General features: G+C 29.7%; 2 protein-coding genes, 1 long non-coding RNA gene and 1 pseudogene across 5 annotated transcripts; 2 read left to right on the top strand and 2 right to left on the bottom strand.

The window, feature by feature from the left end:
* Positions 1 to 1,851: 1,851 nt before the first annotated feature.
* On the bottom strand, positions 1,852 to 3,665 carry LOC149891544 (uncharacterized; annotated as a pseudogene).
* A 3,256-nt stretch (positions 3,666 to 6,921) lies between these two features.
* Positions 6,922 to 12,744, bottom strand: LOC145183843 (amidophosphoribosyltransferase-like). Of its 2 annotated transcripts, none has more exons than XM_090080453.1 (3): positions 12,593 to 12,744; positions 7,691 to 8,795; positions 6,922 to 7,552 (listed from the first exon to the last, which is right to left on the bottom strand). In XM_090080453.1, exons 2-3 carry the CDS (start codon positions 8,732 to 8,734, stop codon positions 7,301 to 7,303), a joined length of 1,296 nt encoding a protein of 431 aa, XP_089936579.1. In that variant the 5' UTR covers positions 8,735 to 8,795; positions 12,593 to 12,744; the 3' UTR covers positions 6,922 to 7,300. The 2 variants fall into 2 exon arrangements, with proteins under 2 accessions (XP_089936579.1, XP_079915459.2); XM_080059333.2 differs by lacking the exon at positions 12,593 to 12,744 and adding an exon at positions 9,355 to 9,571.
* On the top strand, positions 11,467 to 17,773 carry LOC149891543 (uncharacterized). The gene is made up of 3 exons (XR_016450276.1): positions 11,467 to 11,590; positions 11,976 to 12,068; positions 17,686 to 17,773. It is a non-coding gene; the product is annotated as an uncharacterized LOC149891543 (long non-coding RNA).
* Positions 17,774 to 18,781: 1,008 nt separating this feature from the next.
* On the top strand, positions 18,782 to 21,531 carry LOC145183812 (rab proteins geranylgeranyltransferase component A 1-like). Of its 2 annotated transcripts, none has more exons than XM_090080445.1 (2): positions 18,782 to 18,928; positions 19,561 to 21,531. In XM_090080445.1, the coding sequence occupies exon 2, from the start codon at positions 19,570 to 19,572 to the stop codon at positions 21,373 to 21,375; it is 1,806 nt and encodes a 601-aa protein (XP_089936571.1). In that variant the 5' UTR covers positions 18,782 to 18,928; positions 19,561 to 19,569; the 3' UTR covers positions 21,376 to 21,531. The 2 variants fall into 2 exon arrangements, with proteins under 2 accessions (XP_089936571.1, XP_089936570.1); XM_090080444.1 differs by lacking the exon at positions 18,782 to 18,928 and adding an exon at positions 19,260 to 19,339.
* Positions 21,532 to 23,602: the final 2,071 nt, after the last annotated feature.

Here is a 23,602-nt window from a genome sequence, read left to right as displayed (position 1 = left end):
TATATATATATTCATAGATCTAGATAAAAATAATTTCTGAACACTCCTATGGGCATGCTAAGAAATGTCTAAAAATTAGTGCTGTTACGACTTTGAATTTATTCGACTGTCGACTAAATCGATTATTGTATGTTTCAAAGTCGACGAAAATCGACTAATACATTTTTAAAATCGACTAAGTCGACTAAAAGTCGATTTAGTTGAAATATTTAAATAAATCATAATCATATACTTTAAGAGATTCTCGGTACATATATGTACCACTAAATTGCATAGCTGATCTAGACGCCTTTTGTGAGTAAAATTTGCTTGAGATGCATAGATGCCTATAATTTTATTTGTTGATGACGCTTTAAGGAACGTGCAACAAAAATAGAAAATATTTACCTAAAATCAATAAAAAGCTGAAAAGATTCGAATATGTGTTTCAGTACAGTAAAGATGGACTGCTATTTGTAAAATGACAAGACACAAAAGAAGTCCTTATGTTGAATAATTTTCATAAAGCTGATGTTACAGAAGTGACGAAAACTTTGAAAGACGGCTTAAAACGAAGTGTTTCTTGCCCAGAGATGTTTCATCGCGAAATTATGGGAGGGGTGGATTTAGCGGACCAAATGATAGGACTATATGAACTAGATCGTAAATCGAATAAATGGTGGAAGAAGGTGTTTTATCGCTTACTTGTGATGTCCCTTGTAAATGCTTGGATTAAATATAAGTAGGCCACAAAGAATAAAATTTCTTGGAAGCAATTTTTGGTTCCGCTGGCAGAGGAAATGATAAATGAGGGAAGAAAAACTGTAGCTGTACAACGTTCGTTGTCGAGAGGGAGACCGGCTATGAAAAAACTGCGACTGAAAAATGTATCTCCACATCTTCCTGTAGAAGGAACACCAAGACGTGGATGTAGATGTGCGGAAAATCATACACAAAAACGGACACAAATATTTTGTCTGGAATATGACCTTCCATTTTGTTCAAAACGTTTTGCAGCCTATCATACATGAAATATTTCGTAATATGTATGAACCTTCATTTTTGTTAATGCCAATTAGTTGTTATGCTCAAAATATATAATACTTATTGAGCAAAAATACTGTTATATAAAAGCAAAGAATTCAACTTTTTTCAAGAACAATAATTATATGGTGCTGATGGTACACATATGAATTAAAGCAAAATATTACCAGAAAATTTAATGAAAAAAAAACAAAACAAAACGGTGGCGTAGATAGGTGGGGGCGGATGGGACGGCTAAACTAATTTTGGGGAGGCATATTTATAAAACATTTTCGCATCCTTTACTGAGTACTATAACACATTACTTAAGGTGGTACTAGCCCATAAAAATTAAAACAGTCAATTTATTTAATTTTGATGCAATTTTTTTTTAAACTATGTGCATTAAAAAATTATTTAGAGTAAATATAATAAAAAGTATTAGTATACTCGAAAACATGCTGAGTCAGCAAAAAATATACAATTTTAACTACATTTTTAAGCAAGGATTTCTTATGAAATAGTCAGTGTGTGAAGCTAAAATTTTGCAAAAAGGTTAACAACATGTTGATTGAGGGATTTGACCAGAATCACCATCAGAACTTTTACAAAATCAAAATGGCTGCACTTTAAAAAATAATTTTTAATTTTTATGTAAAATTTGTGCTGCTAATGTCAATATCTCGACAACAGCTAACTTTAAAAGTCTCTTTTTGGTCAAATCCCTTTGCAGTAGCCTGATGAACAATCTGTGAAAATTTTAGCCATAATCTCCAAGTAGTTCAAAAGATATTCTTGTTCAAAGTTTAAAAATCTGTTAACAGAGAAAACGCAAGAAAACAAAATAAAACAACTTTAACAATATATATCTTTAAAAATTTCCAGACACATAGGAGTCATCCTTGCTAAATCCTTTTTTCATACCTCTCAATTTTTTCCTTATTGATTTTGTCACTTCTTTTTCCTTCCTTTCCATATGAATGACGCAATTTTCGTCTTTTTTAATTGCACCGAGAAGGAAATATTTTCCACAATGAAATCCAAGTTGCTTAAATGTTTCTTTATGGGAAACGTAACCTCCATTAAAAGATATAACTGCAGAGAAAACAGCTAACTCTAAAACATTTTTTGAAACAAAATGTGTTTTGGGGCATTTTTCCCAGATTATTTGATTAAAAGACTCATTAGGATTTTGGGTATAGCTGTGTAAACATTTTGACAAAAGATTGTCCGAACTAAGTTCCATAAATATTGGGTGTAATAGGTCTTTTATAGCAATTGGTAAGTTTAACTTGTTTTTATAAGTGCATTGTCCTGTAATCTTATCCCTTTGCCATTTGCACCAGCTAGTATTGGTTCTGGGACAAAATTGATGACACAAAGCTGCATCACCTTCGCAGCAGTGCCATAAAACTGCAAGTACAGCTTTTTTCATAGGATAGAGTTTATCATTCTGACGAATAGCCATACCAAAGTAATTCTGCATTAAGTTAATACTTGCATCAGTTAGTCTTCCTTTACCTGAGAGAGTTTTACTGTCATTCAACTTTTCTTTTTTTTTTATTGCACGTAAATTCCGAAGTCTTGTTCCAAGTCTCTTTTGAACATGACCGAGTTTTTCTGGTATCAACGTTTCTCCATAAGGTCTTGCTTCCCTTACTTTGCTGTATGCTTTAGTGTCCCCATCTCCTATGTAATGACTGTACCTTAAGTTAAACTTACTTAATGAAGAACAAAAAATTTAAATAGCACCAGCGGACTCCATAGCACCAGAAGATTCGTGATGATTCATTGCACACTTATGTCTTGTTTTCCATAGTTCATAACCAGCTGATCCTTTTTTTTTTGACCAAATCTCACAAGATTTACAAAATTTTGACATAGTGTAATAGTCTAAGACCTTTTTATTATCCTTTGAAATTGCAGATACCACACCATTCAGGGATGAATAACCCCTTTTTTGCCATGTTCCATCAATAGAAATATGACAGTCAACAATATCATTGCTACACGCGTTGATGTTAATCATTTGACGCACTTCATGAGCAGCTTTTTGGGTACTTTTTTCAGCAGATTTTTCATATGCACAATAAAGAGTCTTATTAATTTTTTTATAAGTAGTAAATGCAATAGAAAATGGCATATTCATCATTGCTGTAAATGTTTCAATTCCAGCATGACCTTTGCCTATCTCGAGAAAAGCCATAACTGTGCGATAGTTAATTTCATGTGCTTTTTTTTACAGTTTTACTTTTTTGTAAAGGTATATATTGAGAAGTATAAGAAAATATGCATGCTGAACAAACACTACATTTTATACATAATTTAAGTGAAAACCCTTTGTGTTCATTTTTATTATGTGTAAGCTTAACAGGTGAGCTACACTCAGAACAGCGTGAGAACTCCTCAAGTAAATCTTTCATAATGCCAAAATGTATAAATATAAAAAAATTAAGGTCGTTAGATATCTGTTTGTTTTTAGCTGAACTTCCAATACAATTAACTGCTTTGTTCAACTTTTTAGCACTTGTACTATTAGTACTACTAAACATATTTGAATAAGAAGCACTTTCAGGTGAAATGTTTTGTTGATCAGACATTTTATGTTGATTTCCATGAAAATAATTTCTTTTTATTCTTTTGCTATTTTTTTTATTTCCCATCTAAGAATAAAGCAGTAAAATGTGAAAAATAAATGCAATAAATTCAATAAAATAATCATAACAAGACGTTTTTTATTACTCTGTTATAAATTCACTTCCTTCTCACTACACAACTCAATTTAATATTATTAATGGAATTAACGTATTTGCAAAGTTGATATAAAGCAAAGGAGATATATATGAAATGTAGAATAATAATAGAAATTAATTGTTTGATGAAATTTATGGAAAGTTAGCCCAAAAGTAAGCATTGTTTATTGTTGCTATGCGGTTGCTAAGGGCTTCTTTTTGAGATCATATTACCAAAATAACATTTACTGTCACTAAATTACTTAAAAACATAGTAAAACTATACATTTTTGAAATCTACAATGATTCTATTTTTCAAATTTAGAAAAAAAAAAAATCTGAAAATTTTGAAATTTGTCGGGCTAGTACCACCTTAATATTTTGGTTTAAAAACCATCAAGTGGTTACTATAATGAGAAAAAAGAAATATTAATGAAGTGGTGCTACATACAGTAAGCTAAGAGTTAAGTTTATGTGATACAGCAAATTAGATTCGATGTTCAGATATTTTAGTTGAATTTAAAAAACCGTTATGAATGATATTTCTGCGCATGGCTCAATAGTTATAAATAGATTATCTTTACAAGATAAACCTACCAAAAATATACTTCTTTACTCATTAGTCAGCATCATAACAATATTAAAGATTGATAAAATTAAATCAAGTGAAAAAATTGAAATAAGGATATTAAGATTACCCGACTAAATCGACATTCAGTCGATCAGAAGTAGACCCATAGTCGATTAAATCGACTATTCGATTTTTCAAAGTCGACTTATTTCGACTTTCGACTACTCGACTTTTAGTCGATTTAGTTGAAGTCGATAACAACACTACTAAAAATCGAATACTGTTACTATCATTTTTAGCATCAAAAATTTCCGTTTCCTAGTTTATGTCAGCATCGCTTAGATAAACTTTTTTTTAAGCTATGGTTAGACAAACTGACCACACTAACTACACGACACTGCATCACGAGAAGTGAGTAAAAGTTTCTCCCAGAAATTTCTCTTCAGTTACCAACAGCATAGTTATCGTTTGATAACGGTTTTTTCTAAAATTTGAAAAAATAAGCGCGTTTTCCAAAAATCTTTGGACTTTTTCGAATGGAATTCCTTCGCGTCATTTTTAAGGTAAAAACCATAATCCCACTGGCTTTTACTTTTTGTTCTTTTATTTACTAATGGCAACCTAAAAATGGCAACTTCTTTTTTCCGTGCAGAACTTGCATTTTAAAATGATTAAGTTTAATTATTAAGTCATAGAACCCATGAAGAAGTTTATTTAGACATAGAGCTTCTACAAGAATTGTATCATGAAAATTTCTTTGAATAAATAATCTTACAAAGAAAAGTTGAATCTTTCAACTTTTCATCTTAAACTTCTCACTCATCACAATTAACACATTCATTGTTTTTGCATTTGAAATGGACGAAGAATAAATTATACCATATGTCAGAAAGAATTCTTACCCATCATTCGACACAGAAATTTTTCCTTCGTTCCCTATACCTAATCGCCTCACAATAATAGATTATAAGTGTTGACTAATCGAATACTAAAGTTGCTTGTTTTTATGTGTGTGGTTATAATCCTCTTCGAGACTGTCCCGCATTTTTTTCCATTTGAAAGTACTCTTTAACAGCAGCTACGCGAACTTTTCAGTGTTTCCTAAACTGCTCTTATGTCAATATATATTTAAAGTTGACTTCATAGAATTTCTTGACTATACTTAAAAAAATTCATTAATTTCTTATGAATCTATAAATATTTTTAATTACTTTTTTGACATCAACAAAAACTTTACTTTTCCTTGACTCTAAACTGTTTACTAGATTTTCAATGTTCATAGCTATTTCTAACACTGAATTTTTTTCTTTTTTTTTGATTAAGTTGTGTGCCAGGAACTTAGAAACGTACCGCGACCCTCTGTAGACCAGACTCTGTAGTACTCTGTAGTTCCAGGCACACAACTTAATCAAAAAAAAAAATTATATTTATATATATATATATATATATATATATATATATATATATAGAACTTATACTTTCACTGCGAAACAATCGGTCAAAACAGTCCTCAGCACACTGGAAACGATTATTTTACCCCTAAAACCATAACCAAAATTATTCCTATTCAGTTTAGTTAAACGTTGGGAAAGGCAATCGGTATAATGCTAAAACAAGGAATTTGGATTCCGTATGAGCTCAAGCTAAGAGACGTGAGCTACTCCAGCCAAACGAAACCACCACTGGTGAAAGTTGCCAAAAAAATTGATGCAATTTAACCGACCATTGAAACTCAAATCCCCATCCCTCCAACCTACCTTTCCCCCCCTACCCCCCTTCTCCAAGATGCTATGTAAAGGCTTTGATAAAGTGATCTTTCAGCAAACAACGTTCGGCCACATGAAAAAGTTTTCAAGAATACTCCAGAGACCCTTTAATAGAATGTTTTGTATCATTATATGGGCAAATTTAGATCTGATAAAAACCTGGCAGTGATTTAAAAAGATCAATTTGCACTCCTCAGTCAAAATTTTCTTTACCCAAATTTTTAGGAATCTATGAGGAAGATGACAAATGAACTCTCTTTAAGTAAGCACCCCAGAGAAACAGAAACAATACTATTGTGAAGATATTGACAAGCCACGGCGTTAACAAACGCTCAGATTTAATAGAAATGGTAATGAATTTGTATCACTTTGACCCAACATCTTCCCCTGGTACCATACCTGGGAGGTGGAGTTCCTTTTATTTTAAAAATTTATAATGGGATGCTTAGAATCTTTTTCAAACTCTAAATCCTGTTTTTCGATTCTGGCCCTTGACTTGGCATTGAAATTCTTTCTGGTCTTATCACTTAAGACCTTCTTTAAGGAGTGGAATTGGAAATTTCTAATTTCATTCGTTTTTTTAATCCTATTTTTTTTTTTTCCAAAAAATAATTTTCTTTGGGAGTAATCGACCTTAAAAAGTATTTTGAAGTCTTTCGTTAATTTAAAATTTAAAAATTCTATCGACATAATTTTTTAAATAAAACTTTTTCGTTTTAAGTTGATTTTTCTTGTTCTTTGTTTCTTTAATACTTTTTTTTCATTTTAGCATAACAAAGCCGGTGAACTTATGATTAAAGACAACGGGTCTAAGGTTTAACAATCATCCCAAAAAAAATAGGCGTTTAAATGAACCGAAGAATTCTATCTATTTTTATCATGTTACTACTCGAAAAAAGAAAACTTTTACAAGTAAAGACTCAAAAATTGATATACCTTTTTTATAATAATATATAAAAATACGTATGACTTATATTTTTTAAAACAAGTAAATCTACATGTAATCCAAATGTATATGTGCACGTCTATCTAATATAAAAATGTAAATGGATTCAACCAAAATTAATATATATAGGAACAGTAGCCATTGTCAAAGACATGTTATGTTATCATGATATGTAATCTAGGTTTTCTTTACAAAATCCTTATCTAAGAGATAAAATTAGTTGGGATTTGTTAAAAATAAAATTCAATTAAGTAACTGTCATATAAATCATTACATAAATAATCTACCACTCTATTTGGACTGGGTACTTCCCTGTTAAGCAAGACATGCAGTGAGCATCTTCTTTACTAGGAATGTTTTTTGTCACAGCATAAGTTAAGCCTTCCAAGGAAAGATATACTAAACTATCAACACCCCAATATGTTGCCAATTCCATTGTGTTATACTTATTTGCTATCAGTTCTTCTTTAGTTGGAATGTTAATGCCCATAAAGCAAGGATGTTTTAAAGGTGGGGATGCAATTCTTATATGTATCTAAAAAATATAGTAAAAGTATTCTTTAGTAATTTTTCTTTCATAACAGATTATTAAGTAGTGACAAAAAAACAGATTACAAAAAGTTGAAATAAAGTGTAAAAAATAAATAATATTTGAATGTGGATGAAATGCAACCTCTTTTGCACCAGCATTTTTCAATATGTTAACAACATGAGGCATAGTGTTTCCACGAACTATTGAATCATCAATCAGTACAATACGTTTTCCCTTAATATTGCTATTCAGTGGACCAAACTTAGTTGTTATTCCTAGTTTTCTGTCAGCAGAACAGGGTTGAATAAATGTTCTACCAATGTATCTATTTTTTACAAAGACATCTTCATACGGAATTCCTGATTGCTCTGAAAATCCTCTAGCTGCAGGACCAGAAGAATCTGGTATAGTACTAATTAAATCTGCTTCGACACCACTTTCTATAGCAAGTTGACGACCACATTCTTTACGCACAGTATAGACTTCCTGACCTTCCAAAAAGGAATCAGGACGTGCAAAGTATACATACTCAAATATACAAAATGCTGAATGAGAATTTTCTTTACTTCTACCAACTATCTTTAAAGACTGAATTCCATTTGGACATATCCGGACAATTTCTCCAGGATTTACATCCCGTATAAGAGATGCACCTATAGAGGTAAATGCGCAGGATTCAGATGAAGCAATATATAATGATAATTGTTTGCATTTTTTTTTATTTTCTTCACATTTAACACTATAATTTGTAGTTAGTTCTCCAATGCATAAAGGTCTGTTTCCAAAAGGATCTCTAAAAGCAAATATTTCATTTTCAGAAGTTAATAAAAGACAAGAAAAAGAACATTCTGCTATCTTCATAAGGTTAGTGATTCGTGAGACCCAGTCTACACCATTTGGCTCACCATATGGTGACTCCTGAACTAAAAGCTGTGTTATAAGCTCACTATCTGATTCTGTAGACAAGCCAACTCCTTGTTTTAACAAAGTTTTCCGAATTTTACCTGCATTTACTAATTCCCCGTTGTGAGCCACAGCTATTTTTCCATAGCTGGTGTGAACAACAAAAGGCTGGCAATTCAGCTCTAAAGACTTCCCTGTTGTAGAATAGCGATTATGACCAATACCTATGTATCCCCTTACACTTGGTGCTATATCAGCATAAACATTGTCTACTAAACCCATTCCTTTCTTTACACTGAAATCTTTTCCATCACTTAACACAACTCCAGAGCTTTCCTGCCCTCTAAAAAAGTAAAATTTTAAAGAAGTTAAAAACACTTACAAACAATCATTCAATTTATTCAAGTTATTCAATAACAGAAAAATGTTCGTTATAACAGAACTTGGCTTTATTTGAATACTCTAGTGTTTCCCCATTCTTGTAAAAGATGTTGACAGTTTTACTGGTGGAGGTTTTTCTGTTCAATTAGAAAAAATTAAAGGAAAGAGAAAAACTTTTTAACTATATCAAATAACTGTAAAACTGCTATAGCAAATTAACAATTAATCAATAAAACAACAAAGATTGAGTTTGAAATTAAAAGTCCGCAATATTAGTAGATTCCCTACTCATTCCCTATTAGTAGATTCCCTACTAAATGATGAGTGCTTATTACCTATGCAGTTAGCTGTAACTGAAAACCAGCTCTTTATATTGGTTATTGTTAAGAACTAACAAGGCTTATTTCTTAGCTATTACTAACCTAATTTCATAAAATAAATAATAGTACAGCAATAACTATTTACAACAAATATAATGTTATAGCATGTACTTTAATAATGATAGGATAACTATTTTCAACCTGTGTTGTAGGGCAATTAGTCCAAGATAAAGAGTATTAAACACATTTGTATCGCCTAAACACTCTTGAGAGGCGGAACAACCAAATATTGCACACGAGTCTCTTAAAATATCGTCATCCATTTTCCTGAAACAAATCCTTGCAGGTATGCATGGACTTTCATTTCGGTCTTATTTGTTCCGAGCAAAAAGATCGGATTTTTTTTAATAAGTGGTCTAAAACCGAATTTTTCCTTTGGCTGTAATTATCTTATTTTTCAAATTTCGTAAGAATTTCTTTTATAAATAAACTGGAGAACAAATTAAATCGAATGATATGAATTTTTATTTAGACTTTGATTACATTTCATCTTTTAAAAACATGTTTCTGTTAGGGATTGAGGACACGTCTCTAATTCCGAAAACATAGACTAGCTAAAAACGATTTTTATTAATATTTTTTATTTTTGGATTGTCTTATTGTAATGTAAATAAAAGAAACAAGATAAAATTGGATAAAATGAAAATCCCCGTTCATGCTAAAAAAAAATAGGTGGTCAGTTTTAATTGTTGTATGATTGTTTAAAACAGAAGTTATTTAGCTTCCCAAATTATTATAACTATTATAACTATTATAATTACTTGCAACTTAATTGCGGCAGAATAAAGTTGTGGACCCAGTAAAGCAAGATAAAACATAATCTGAAGTTGAGAAACCAGAATTCTTAATTGCACAGTATCTAGAATAATGGAAAATTCAAGTTTGGAACCACAACTTCATTGGAAGGACGAGGTTAAAAAAAAAAAAAAGAACCACTTCCAATAAAATAACACAGTTCAACAAAGAATTTTCTTCAGAAATAATTTTACATCTTATTGCATTTTTTTCTGCTGATTTTAAATCTTATTCTTTTTTTATCACCAAAATTTTTTGAATTACTAAATATTTTCATAAATAATTTACAAACTTGACATGAAAAGAACAAAAATTTATCAAGATCCATGTAAACGCAAAAATAATCCATAATGACTGATTCTGTTACATTTGCGGCCAATTTACAACCAAACCCCAGCAAAGACCAATAACAATTAACATAAAGCTGTATGGAATCTACTTCGGATGTCATTTAAGGAATCAAGATAAACCATGGACATTTCATTATGTGTGTTCAAGCTGATCAACTGGATTGTGAGACTGGTTCAAAGAAAAGAAATCCTCCGTGCCTTTTGCTGATTTGGAGAGAGCCAAGAAATCATGTAGATGACTGGTTTTTTTGGTAAGAATAAACGATCAATACAGTACCCTAAGTTTGATTCAGCTAGAAGACCAGTAAAACATGATGAACCATTACCCAGTCCTTGTCTTCCAAACTATAAAAACAAAGACCATAATTACCGGCCAGATTCAGAAGATTAAGAAATAAAATATACTGAAGATTTCCCCGGTCATTCATCATCAAATGATCCAGAGTACAATTACACCAACACTAATTACGAACCAAAACTGTTTAATCAAAAGAAGCTAAATAACCTCATTAGAGACCTAAAAACCTGTCTAAAGAAAAATAAAAAATTCTTGCACCCAGATTAAAATAAATCAATCTACTAGAGCGGGGTGTCAAGATATCATACTACAGAAAAAGAAACTTTGAAAGAAAAAAGAAGTAATGAATTAGACAGAGGTCAGAAGAAATATTAATCAAAGGAGAGATTCGTATAAAAAAGAAGAACAGAAAGAGGAATAATTGATAAAAACAGAATCGAACACTACAAGTAGAGTAAGAGAGTATTATTTATATTTATATAAACATAATGAATAAAAAAGCGCTAAACATTACACACTAATAGAACGTTTATCGAATTATATTGTATAATACAATACACTGAGGACGGCAAACACAACCTAAACCCTTTACACATAACACTAGGCCCATACCTCGTTAAATCCTAAACTTACTACAGCTACATACTAAAACAGTTAAATCAACTAACAAACATTAAATCATTTAATTATTAAAAACGCCACCCTCACAATAACTTAGTTTAATTTGAGCATTGATTCAATTTATTATTTCAATTGAAAGATGTAAACAAAAATTTTCATTAGTTATCTTTATACATATTTTTCTGCACACTGATACAATGCTAAAACTAATATGACTCATGAAAATTTAAGGTACGAATATCTTCAAAGCTTTTGGTGATAGAGAAAGAATAAGGACTGATTTAAAATCAGCGGGAAAAATCCTATAAGAAAGGTATACATATATTTCTGAAGATCAAAAAAGTTTAAATTTGTTGATCTGTGTAATCGTTATATCATAAAACTAATTAAAAATGATCGATTCAAGACAGTAAGAAATTTAGTAGAAAAAGGATCAGAGAAGCTGATATCCATAAACTATAGAGATGACGATGGATCTTTGCAAAAAAATACAGAAACCTTGGCGTAAATTTATGAAAAAAAAATTCAAGTAGTGACGAGTTTAAATTTAATCTTAAATCACTTGATGGAGCTATTACCCTCTTTCGCAGCTTCTCAGCCACTATATATAGTAGCTGTTGTGTGATTGTTAGTCAAAAAAAAAAATAGTGATTTATTGGGTTAAATGGGTTATTAACGTAACCAATTATTAACTTTAGATTTGTCGAAACAATAACATGCGTTTAATATGCCTTCCTGCTCACTCTTCACGTATTTTGCAACCGTTAGGTGTCCATTGCCATGTTAAAAAGGTATGAAAAAAATAATTAATGAGTATTACGCAGAAACCAAATGCATGAACTTGGATAAAGGAAAGTTTCCACCTTTGATTAAAAAAAGTTGTTAGAGTGTGGCAAAGCTTTCATTTGTTTGCATGCAATTGCTGAACATGTATTTTCCCACCTAATAAAAATAAAATAAAGCAAGGTAAAGATTGCTCAAAATTTCAATCCACCAGCTAGATCTAAGCATGAGACAATGATCTAACCATAAGAAAAATATAAGGAAACTTCTTCGAAGAAAAAGTTTTTTATTATGCTGAAAAAACTAATGTGAGCAGGTCCAAGGTTTCCCCTCTCATGTTTGGGTCTGTCCCTACCTTTGGGCAAGAGATGGAGGAAAAAAAGGTTGTTTCAAATCTTTTCTTTATTTTAAGATCAAGAAATTGAGAGTAAAAACAATTGAGAATTGAAATTGAGAGTATTTTATGCGCAAAAAATTAAGAAATAAAACCAGCGTAAAACTTATCACTAAAACTTCCTTAAAGTTAAAGTACCTCAAAAATTGGTTAAGGATCCAAATAGATTCCAGTTCCCGTCAAACCACTTTTCCCTAAAACTCACCCGAGTTTTAAACTGATTCTAACACCCCTGCTATAAATCCCTGATTTAAACTAACCAACTTTGAAATCTTTGTAACTAAAACAATTAGAAGAAACATTGTGATCCTTCACTATAACCAGTTTTACTGATCTATCACCTTAAATCTATCACCTTAGTCGTATTCACAAAAAATGCTTTTCGGTGGCTATAATCCACTCAATTCAACAGTCTGCAAACTTCTTTCTTCGAAAGTTCAGTATCTTGGTGCTTTTTGAAAACGAACTAACAAACAAAAATATAAACACTAAATTATTAAATATAAACCCTAAATCGTCAATAAGAACTATTGTTTTTAAGCTTAAATTGCTGAGAAATCTTTAAGATAAAAAACTATTGTTAATCATTTGTCTTGATCACTTTCCTCCACAGTATATATACGCCCCTTGTTCATATTATGCATACTAAAAACTTATTATTATTAAAAAGATCTTATTCTTCATAATGTTAAATTATTTTTCCGAAAAGATATCGCACAACTCGTCTACAACAAACTAGGGGGACAATAAAATTTTTTTCTATAATTTGATTGTAATAGATGTAAGGTCGTGTTTAGCAGTAACTTGAGACTCGACGACTCTTACAGGTGTTGGAGTAAGTTAAGATAATTATTTTAAAACTTTGTTAGTTTCTGTTGTAGTAAATTCATTTGTTTTATTTAAAAAAATAAACTTAACTGGACGGCAACAGTGTGGATTATGGCCGCGGATTTTGCTATATTATGTTTTGACCGTCATTCAATCTAAATGGAATTAACAGAAATACAAACAGAAACTCATCAGTAGCATTGGAGTTCGAAAATTTCTGCAAACAGAGACTCAGTCATATCCTCGTTTACAAATTAATGTGAATGATGTAGAAAAGGAAACATTTTTAAGAACTCCGCACTGCGTTTCAACTAAACGTTTAATAGTTTTATCCAGTATGCCTTGAAGGTTGATTTAGGCACGTGGTTCTGTGATAGATATATGCGCATCTGAAAGGGAGTATAACCTTTTCAACTTGCATAGTGTCAGGACGGTCTTTTTGTTTAATCGTTTATATTATGCTTAGTGCGTTAGAAGGGTTGCAGAGGTTTTAGGAGAAATGGATTCTAGTGTTAATAGAATGCGGAAGTTGGGGTTGATTTTGAGGGTCTGACGACTGCTTGGTTAGGGAAGGGCAAAAGGTTATTTGTTAAAAGGTTAGTGTTGTGCTTTCCGTCCTCAGTATATTCTACTATATTATAATTCTCAATATACGCTCTATTAATGTGTAATGGTTAACACTCATTAATTCATTGCGTTAATAAAATTACAAATAATTTTTTCTTACTATTCTTGTAGTGTCTAATACTGTTTTTATCAATTACTTCTCTTTTATTCTTTAAACGAATATTTCTTTATTTTCTTTATTAGAAATGCCGAAACTTACTTTTCTTTAATCAATATTTTTCCTGACTTCTGTTCAACTCTTTTCTTTTTCTGTTTATTAAAAATTTCTTCTTCCTTTTATTTTATTTTTTGTTCATCCTCAAAACTTCTTTTTCATCCAAAAACTCTTTAACCACAAAAACTCTCTCCAAAATCTGATTCCCTAAAATTTAGTTTAATTTTTCTTCTTTCACCCAAGAAGTCCTCCATAACTCTATTTTTTGAGGTTTTTGAAGTTCTCCATTAATGTTTGAGCTTTTTATAGTTCTCTATTATTGTTTGTTTTTGTTGCGATACCTGCTTATCGTTTATTTACTTGACAGGTAAAGAAGTCACTTCATGTGCATCTTTTCCTAATCGCTGGTATTTTTGTTTTGTTTTGTTATTATTTTTTTTTCTTTAATACGCTTTAACTTCTTATCATTTATTTACATGACAGCTTGAATAAGTATCTGTGTTTACGTCTTTTACTAATCGCTGTTTATAACTTAATTCTCTCTCCTCATAGAAGACTATGATAAGATTGTACTTTAAAAGCACGTACTTTAAAAGGATGAGGCTTCAAAGTTCTTTTTAGACTGTCATCCTCCAGATGACGAGAAAGGACATGGAAAATAAATAATTATTTTAAATTCTATATCTGTGCCCTCTAATAAACTTTTATTTTCGTTTTAAAAACGATTTATTATTACATGGGTTGCAGACCACGGATAATTTTTTTGAAATATTTTAAATTTTTAACAAAGACCTCTCTGAATCTCGAGTTACATCACAAAATTTTTGTAAAACAAATCCAATAAATGGGAATTCCTTCCTTCTTGCATATGTTTCCGCCATTCTTCAAATATCTCTATTTCTGAAAAAGAGCACACACAATCTAAAAAAAAAAAAAATTACAAAATGTTGTGGATCGATATGGTGATAAACTATATACATACACATTGTACAGCAACAGAATTTCGTTATACAATAATTTTAAAGTTTGCTTCGATTATGTAGAAGTATACGTTGAAAAATTAAAAGCGAAAAAAAAAAATTTACATTTTAAATGAAAGAGAAACAAAGTGTATAAAAATATGTTTTTCAAAAGTAGTTTTTCTTTTAAACAAAATGATTAAAGAAATTAAAAAGAACATCCCCCCTTAAGTAAAATCCACCACAACAACAAGATGCTTCTTTTCATCACAGCAACACGATGATTCTTTTATTAAAATCTTGTTAAATGGTATTAAAAGTACTGTAAAATTGTAACTAAAGTTCTTTAATAAATGAATTTACATTTTGACGTCACTTAAAGGTATTAAGTATAACAAACATTCCAGAGCGATGAGCCCATCGCTTTGGAATGTTTGTCATAGTTAATACCTCAAGCTGTTACCAATGAGGGATTGTTATTGTGAAAATTTCATCAATTAGTCAATTCTTTGAACTGACTTTTGTCCACCTCGCTTGTAAGAAACGATTTATTACACATCGGCACCAAAAAGACAATAAAGATGCACATCATCAAAATATTTTAAAACAAAGCAGTTCTCATACTGGAATGTGATTAAGGCTCTTACAAAAAGTTTCTCATCAACTTATTTACCTCACAACAGAAAATCTTTTGAAAGTAACATTTAGATACATCTATAGCTAAATGTGTTTTATATAAAAACAAAATGCATACCTAGAAGAATGACAATTTAAAAGAGTCATTATCCAAAAATATAATAACCATGCAAATATCAGTATTGCAGATATCATTAACGGTTGGAAAGCTTAAATCAATTTATAATCGATTTAAACAACTTGAAAGTGATGTAAACATTTTGAAGGTGATGCAATTTTTAAAATGCAAAAATTATGAGTTTCTACAGACATCACATTTTTTACTGCGATGTTTGACTTATACAGTGTTATCCAAATACAGTTGTGCAATCACAATGGTTACATTAAATCATAAAAGGTGGTCCGCCCAGGTATAGCTGTAGCAATACTTGCACTGAATCAACAAAACACGGGAATAAGTATTATTGGGAGAGGCTATATCTTTACCGTTGCGGCTTAGTAAGGCGCATTCAACCATTTTACCAATTTCTGCGCATGAAATTTAGCAACTTAAAAAAGTTATGTACTACAGAAGTCATCCTTATCAAACTTTATGACTGGTTTTTATTACATGGAAAGTTGTTCAAAACACTAAAAAACCAAAGAAACAATATTTTGTATATTTACATTAAGTAGTTCATATTTGTTGATACAAATATTTTACGTGCGTAGGCTTTAAAACTCATTTTATGTTTTTAGTATTTTTACCCGCTATTACAATAGAGTCAAACCCACTGATCTCTATAATAACTGGATAGCGCATCTCTAATATCAAAATTCACGCCAAAATCGCCATATTGGAAAGCCCCAGAACAATGAAATCTGATATGTGTGATAAAGCGATAAAGCGATAAGCCGAAAAACAGAACTTAAAGCTTACAAGATTAAAATTTTTGGGGCTTTCCAATATGGCGATTTTGGCGTCAAAAAATAAGAAGTTTTGCACGGAGTTGCGCTATCCAGTTATTATAGAGATCAGTGGTCAAACCCGATAAGTCAAATGTTAACTTTAAGGAACAAATTACAAAGCAAATATCATTTATAAATTTAGGGAATTTGTAAAAAATAGAACTATTTTCAAGAAAAGTGAAAAAAAATAAAAAAATAAAAAAATAAAAAAAAAAAAAAAGGTTTTTGTTTTAAATTAAGAAAAAAATTTTATTTCAATCAAAACTACTAAAAATTTTTAGGCTCAAATTAGCAGTTTTGATTGAACGTTTGTTTTATGTAAGTACTATTTGTAGTTGTGTTCGAACTTAAATGGCTTAAACAATTAAAGAATGTCTGTCAATTGATTTTACTAGAAAGTTTATGAAATAAAAAGATAATTGTATCGAACCAAAAAAAAAGCCGAACGGAAACAGAAGCAAATTGCACCGAGTTTAAGAAAAATTCCCCACATTGCCAAATAAGCGACTATTAGACGATTAGATTAGTCGGATTAGATATATCCGATGCAACAAATCTAATTTTTACAAAAGTCTGAACACAAAAAAACAAGTTCAGAAAAACCGATTTTTTAAAAACTCTGCAGCATAAGATTTTTAAAATTAATCTAATGGGAATCTACCGATCATTTCACAGGCTAGTTAGTTTTCAAGCTAGTTAGATTCAAAAAGATTTCCATGCAAATAAATAGATTTTAAAAAAATGTGAAGGAGTTGGTAATTTTTCTTTTCAGTTTACGATATTTTGGTTTACTTTTTTTTTTTTTTTTTTTAAATTTTTGTAGAATTTGATTCGATAATAATTTTTTTTTGGGTGATAGAAGCCTCTAGTAAATAATCGGATGGCTTTATTTCTATATACTTTTAAGAATTAGCTAATTCAGCAAAAAATTAATCAATTTTGCTTCTTATTCTTTTTGCAATATATTTTTCTTGAAATAAGCGTAGGATTATGATTTTTCTTTAATATATCTGACTTTGCAATATCTTAGATTTATTAGGATTATTTTTCGCAATAATATTTCCGATTTTTCGAATTAGATTAATCTGATCGCGTAATAAACCGCTTTACATCTATTGCCACAGAAGATGACGTGCTTTGCCCGCCCACAAATGATGTCGAGCGCCAACAGATAAGTTAAAAAAACAAACTTGTTGCATTAATTTCATGCTTCTAGAGTGTAAAAATTCTTATGTATTATTTTTAAAAATGAATATCAACTATTGTTTATATAATTTAAATCAAAACAACAAAACGAAATCCAAACGACATCAATTTTAAGCGTTGCATGGCATCAACACCTAAAAAAACGTTGATAAATGAGATGTAATGATTAAAAGTCTAACCTAAAGCTCTAAGCACATTACAACAGTTTTAATGCGTATTTTAAATTCTATGTTAATGTTTCTTTAAATTTCAGACCTTTAAATTTTAACTGAAGTTCTAAGAATAATAATGTCCGAAAGTACAATAAAATTATATTAAAACCATACGTTTATCAATCAAAACATTATTGCATTAATGAATACAACATAAGTATTTTAAAAAGAATCTTTTCAGTTCAATTTTAAAAACGGATTGTATAAAAATAACTGCGATCACAGCATTAAAATAGAGATGAAATTACGTTTTTTAAAATCAAAAGTTATTGCAAAATATTGATAGAACATCCTTGGTACATAGTTTAGGATGAACAGTTTATTACGATTACAAAAAAGATTGCCATTTAATCTGTAATTATCAAACGATTACCCCACTCTTCTCTGTGCAGAATCGATTGATCAATTAATTTATTAGTTATGAAAAAAGCTATTAGCAAAGAACCAATTTAAACAGCTTTGAGCATTTGGTGTAATTAAAACATAAGTGGCATAAGTTGCATGTTCAAATATTTGAATAAAAATTAGGATGATACAGACTAAAGCTCATTCGATGATAACGCCTTAACCTCTGTAATCCTCTTCATTTTGGGGCTCAAAAAAATGTTTTTTCGATTCTTTGTTTAAAAATTTTGAAATTTGTTTATCTCATCTTTTTCACAATTTCTTCACAGTTGAAAACTTTTTACAATTCGTCACATCTAATTATCCAACGATTCTTACGACAATATACTGCACAACACACGAAATCGCGCTTAATCTAAAGATTTCGAAACCATTGCGGCGGAAGTTCTTTAACTTATTAGATAAAATCGAGATATTTTTACTATTCTTTACAAAATAAAATAGAATAAATAGTTTTATTTTGAATCTATGTCGCTTATTTACTCTACGTAGTTTAGATGTAAGTGTTTAAAATAAGTACAAAATCATTTAAAGTATAGCTAGCTTTTGAATATTTTAGATAATGAACGGCCTATATATATGGCAGACTTTAATTTTAATACACTACCGGAACTTATCTTAAACTAAAAAGTATCAATTTTTACATCTGCACCTAATATATAGCTAAACGAGCTATATTGTAAATTGTAATAATTCATAGTATAATAATATTAATCATTAAAATCTACAAAAAGATATGTGGCTACATAGATGTTAAAAGGCATTTGAATAAAATTACGAAAAAATCATCTGTATCAAATATTATACTACGAGCTAGACAGCTTTATTTTATATACAAGTTGCTATAGATAATTTGTCTCAGTTATTAAGATATAAGTCAATATCCATATACAGAAATTGTGTTAAAATGGTATAAGGTTACTTTTATACAAAAACTTTAAGTACCAAATAAATTTTTTTTATAATAATAACTGTATTATAAACTAAATTTTAACATTTTTTTTTTTAAATCTAAGAAAATTCATATAAGATAAATTTTTTTAAAAAGTATGTATGTCCAAAAATTTAATTTGTTAAACATTTTCTTTTATTTCATTTGGTTTTGAAATTTTTTTTTTTCTTTTCTTAAAGGCTAAAGCTATGAGTGAAAATTTCCCTGACCAAGCTGATGTAATTGTGATGGGTACAGGACTATGTGAAACCATGGTAGCTGCTGCACTATCACGTATTGGGAAGAAAGTTATTCATATTGATCGAAATAATTACTATTCATCACAATGGTCAACATTTAGCTTTGATGGTTTACAAAAATGGGCAAATTTTCATCAAAGCAATCATAAAATTACAGAAGATAGTATGAAAATTCCAATATTTGAAGGAGGTACCATATCTAACATTTTTATACATTCCTGTATCCCTGAAAAAAATGATGAACAATTTGAGATTAAAAGTAATCTTTATGGAGAGTTTGAGAAAGAAACTCTAGAAAAAGGAAAGGAAAAATTAACTGAAGAAAAGTTAGATGGAGCTAATGAAAGCTTGGTTGAAACAAAATTAAATAGTATTCTAAATTCTGATGACACATGTCCAAACAATGCTACAAATTCTGATAGTGTAGTTAAAAAGAAATCATCCTCCAGCATGCTAAGTCAAGCTAAAATAATAAAAGGAGAATGTATTACACTAGATGATTTCCACATCCTTTCTCATAAATTTAATTTGGATGTTAGTTTTAAACTGCTATATTCAGCAGGACCTTTAGTAAACACAATTATTGAAGCTAACATATCTCATTATGTTGATTTTAAAGTTGTTAACAGAGTTCTCATGTTTAAGGACAATGCAATTGTTGAGGTGCCTTGCAATCGTTCAGATGTATTCAGCAGTCCATATTTAAGTGTTATTGAAAAGCGTCTGCTGATGAAATTTTTAACATTTTGTATTGAGTGTGAGCTAGAAGAATCAGCATGTGAAGATTATAAACTTCCTTTCATTGACTTTTTGAAGACTAAAAGGTTGTCAGAAAGCCTCCAGAAGTTTATTATTTACTCAATAGCAATGGTTAAACCTGAAGTCAAAGCTCTGTATGCTTTAAATGAAATTAAAGGTTTTCTTTTATCACTAGGTAAATATGGTAAATCACCATTTATTTGGCCTTTGTTTGGTATTGGTGAGTTACCACAAGCTTTTTCCAGAATGTGTGCAGTATTTGGAGGTATTTTTTGCTTGAATAAAAATGCAGAAGAAGTTTGTATGGATATTGAGACTAATAAGTGCACAGGTTTAATAATTGACAAAAAACTAGTTAGCTGTGAATATATTGTCATGGAAAAAAGTTACCTTCCAGGTTTCTATAAACCAATTAATCAGGCTGAATCAGTTTCAAGAGCAATATTAATAACCAATAAGTCATTACTTTCATCAAATGAAGAATGTTTGAGTTTTATGACCATTCCACCTGTGGATGGTAAAAACAATTTAGTTAGAGTGCTTGAATTGGGACCTGCTTCTTGTGCGTGTCCTGTAGGGGTATTTGTAATATATTTAGCGTGTAAGCAATATCGAACAGCTAAAGAAGATCTTGAAGATTATACAAAGTTGTTAACTGAAAATTCCAACCTATGTTCTACAGATATTGAAAGTCAAAGCAGGCCTCGTTTACTTTGGTCTTTGTACTTTAATCAGAGTAGTGACTGTTTTTATGAAAATCTGCCCAATAATTTGTTTGTTGGTTCAATGCCAGGAGCTGATTTAGGATTTAAAAGCACTGTTGATCAAGCTGAAACTATTTTTAAATCAATTGCACCAAATGAAAAATTTATGATACCAGTACCAAATCCTGAGGATATATTATGGACTGACAATGATGATGCTAGTAATAAAGAAGATGGAAATGCAAATATAAAAGAATCAAATGATGAAGTTCAGCATGAACTAGCTAAATAATATAGCTTTAGAAGCAAAAACTATTTTATATACTTTTTACAAATGATTTTTTGTTTCATGAAATTTCCTGCTTGGATTTACTCAATAAAAGGGTATTTTTTAAAAGTATGCTCATGTTTATATAAAAGAACTGTCTAAAAAATTTTTATTGATACATAGTTGATCAATTTTTTATATATCACAATTTTAATATTTTTGCAAAGTTTTAATTTAAGGGAAGCATAAGTGAAGTAAATTGACATTTGACAAATTTTTTATATAACAACTAAAATTCATATTGTCATTGTGCTGACAAAAATCTTAAATTAACAATAACTCGTTACTGAGGTCTATTTTAAAGAAACCTTTGAAAATTTATTATAATTAGATATATGAATAAGTGTTTTATTGTTTTTTAAAAATAAATTCAAGCCAAATTTCAAATGATGTTAGAAAACAATAATAATTTTAAAGTTAATTTTGTTAAAAAAACTTACTTTTTTAAGTCAAAACTGTAGTCATTGACTTTTGTCAGTACAACAACAAAATGTTCTGTTCTGAAAAATTCTACAATAATGTAAAAGAAACCTGTTTTAATGAAAAGTTAAAATTTTTATATTTTATATTATTTTAGTACAATAAGTGGATATAGTATAAATAATACAAACAAAACAAAAGGTAAAAAACTGCTATAAAACTGCTGTTTTTGTGAAAGTGAAATTTTCTAAGTTGAATAATTGAGTTAAATATACAGGGAATCTTCTTTGCCTTCTTATAAATTTTGTTGACAAAGAAACAATCTATTACATTTTCTATTGCAGTTATGTGAATTAGATATTGTTTTGTTTATTTTTTTTATTTTGTTTTTATGTTTACTTAGTATGAAAGCGTGGAGTAAAAAATTTGAACTAAAAGTAGAGTTTAAACGAATTAAGATATGTTTTAATAAAATATCTGGTTACATATAATATAGATGTATAATAGGACAAAAGTTGCTAAGTTTATATTACTATCTACATCACAACTTCAATAGAAAGTAATGAGCTACACCAATATATTTAATATTAGATATAAGTTCAAGATAAAAAGCACTGGTCATTAACAAGTTTATTGTCTAAGATTTTCTTGCTGATAGGACAATTTTGATGTATCAAATCCAAAAATTAGATTGGTTTTGCTCATTCAGGTCAGGATTTTCATATGTACTTTTTTACACTTTTATGATTTCCAGGAATATAAAAGTAGGATAGATTTGACAATCATATGTTTGACAAGGTATGTGTGTGACAGTTTTGTATATGTGGTACATGTTTATAGCTTTAAATTCTAATTATTTGATATTTATAGAATTTTCTAGAACTATCTACTGCAGTACAAATATCACTATCCTGTAATTATTCTATTGTTGCAGATTAAAAATGGATTCAGCTAGAAGAGCCTGTAGAACTAATCCTCTTGACAAAAACAAAGCCAGGGGCTATGAGAAACCTATGGCCAATATGCTGATTGGTTTTAAAAACTGAATGAATGTAATGTTTTAAAAACTAATTATATGAATAGGAGCATCAAAATGCTCTACTTGTTCTTTTTGAATAGGTCTCCTTAGAGATTTGGATCAAGTGCTAGGAGGGAAAGATCTTATCAAAAGTTGAAAGAGATGGAGACAATGAATGTGGTAATGCAGTCATGATGGGTTATTACTACTAGATTCTGAACAGAGATGTCCCTGCTGCTAATTATTTCAGGAGTTCCAAAAAATGGAAGTTCAAGCTGTAAAATTGAACAATTATGATGAACAACTTATCCATTTTTGTAAAATTTGATGAAATCTGTTACAAAATACAAATTTTGTGCTGAAATCTAATTTCTGAATTTCTAACTAAATTTTTTGTATTTGATGCTGCAATTGTAATCTCAATTTTGTTAAAATAATTGAAGCTTCAAGCAATTTATTGTAGACCTATATAGTTAATGTCTAGTGGGTCAAGGCACAAAACACATTTCTGATATACAAATTTTTTTATTGATCAGCGATAAAAACAGAATTCATCATACTTAAAATGGAATACATTGCAGGATTAACATTACCAAAAAATAAAATTAAAATTAAAAAAAAAAAAGTTTAAAAAGAAAACAGCAAAATCCTGTAAGATTTGCAAAAATGGATTTGTAAAAATCAACTATTCACCATTTTGATGTTAAACAAAAAATAACTTTTTATCAAGTTAAATAACATAAATCCTTAGAA

Source organism: Hydra viridissima, unplaced genomic scaffold, assembly GCF_058129835.1.
Source record: "Hydra viridissima isolate aposymbiotic clone 2 unplaced genomic scaffold, HvirCarnegie_v1 scaffold_2, whole genome shotgun sequence".
Lineage (NCBI taxonomy): Eukaryota > Metazoa > Cnidaria > Hydrozoa > Anthoathecata > Hydridae > Hydra > Hydra viridissima.
The sequence above is the reverse complement of the archived record's forward strand: the minus strand, read 5'-3'. Positions and strand labels throughout refer to the sequence as shown.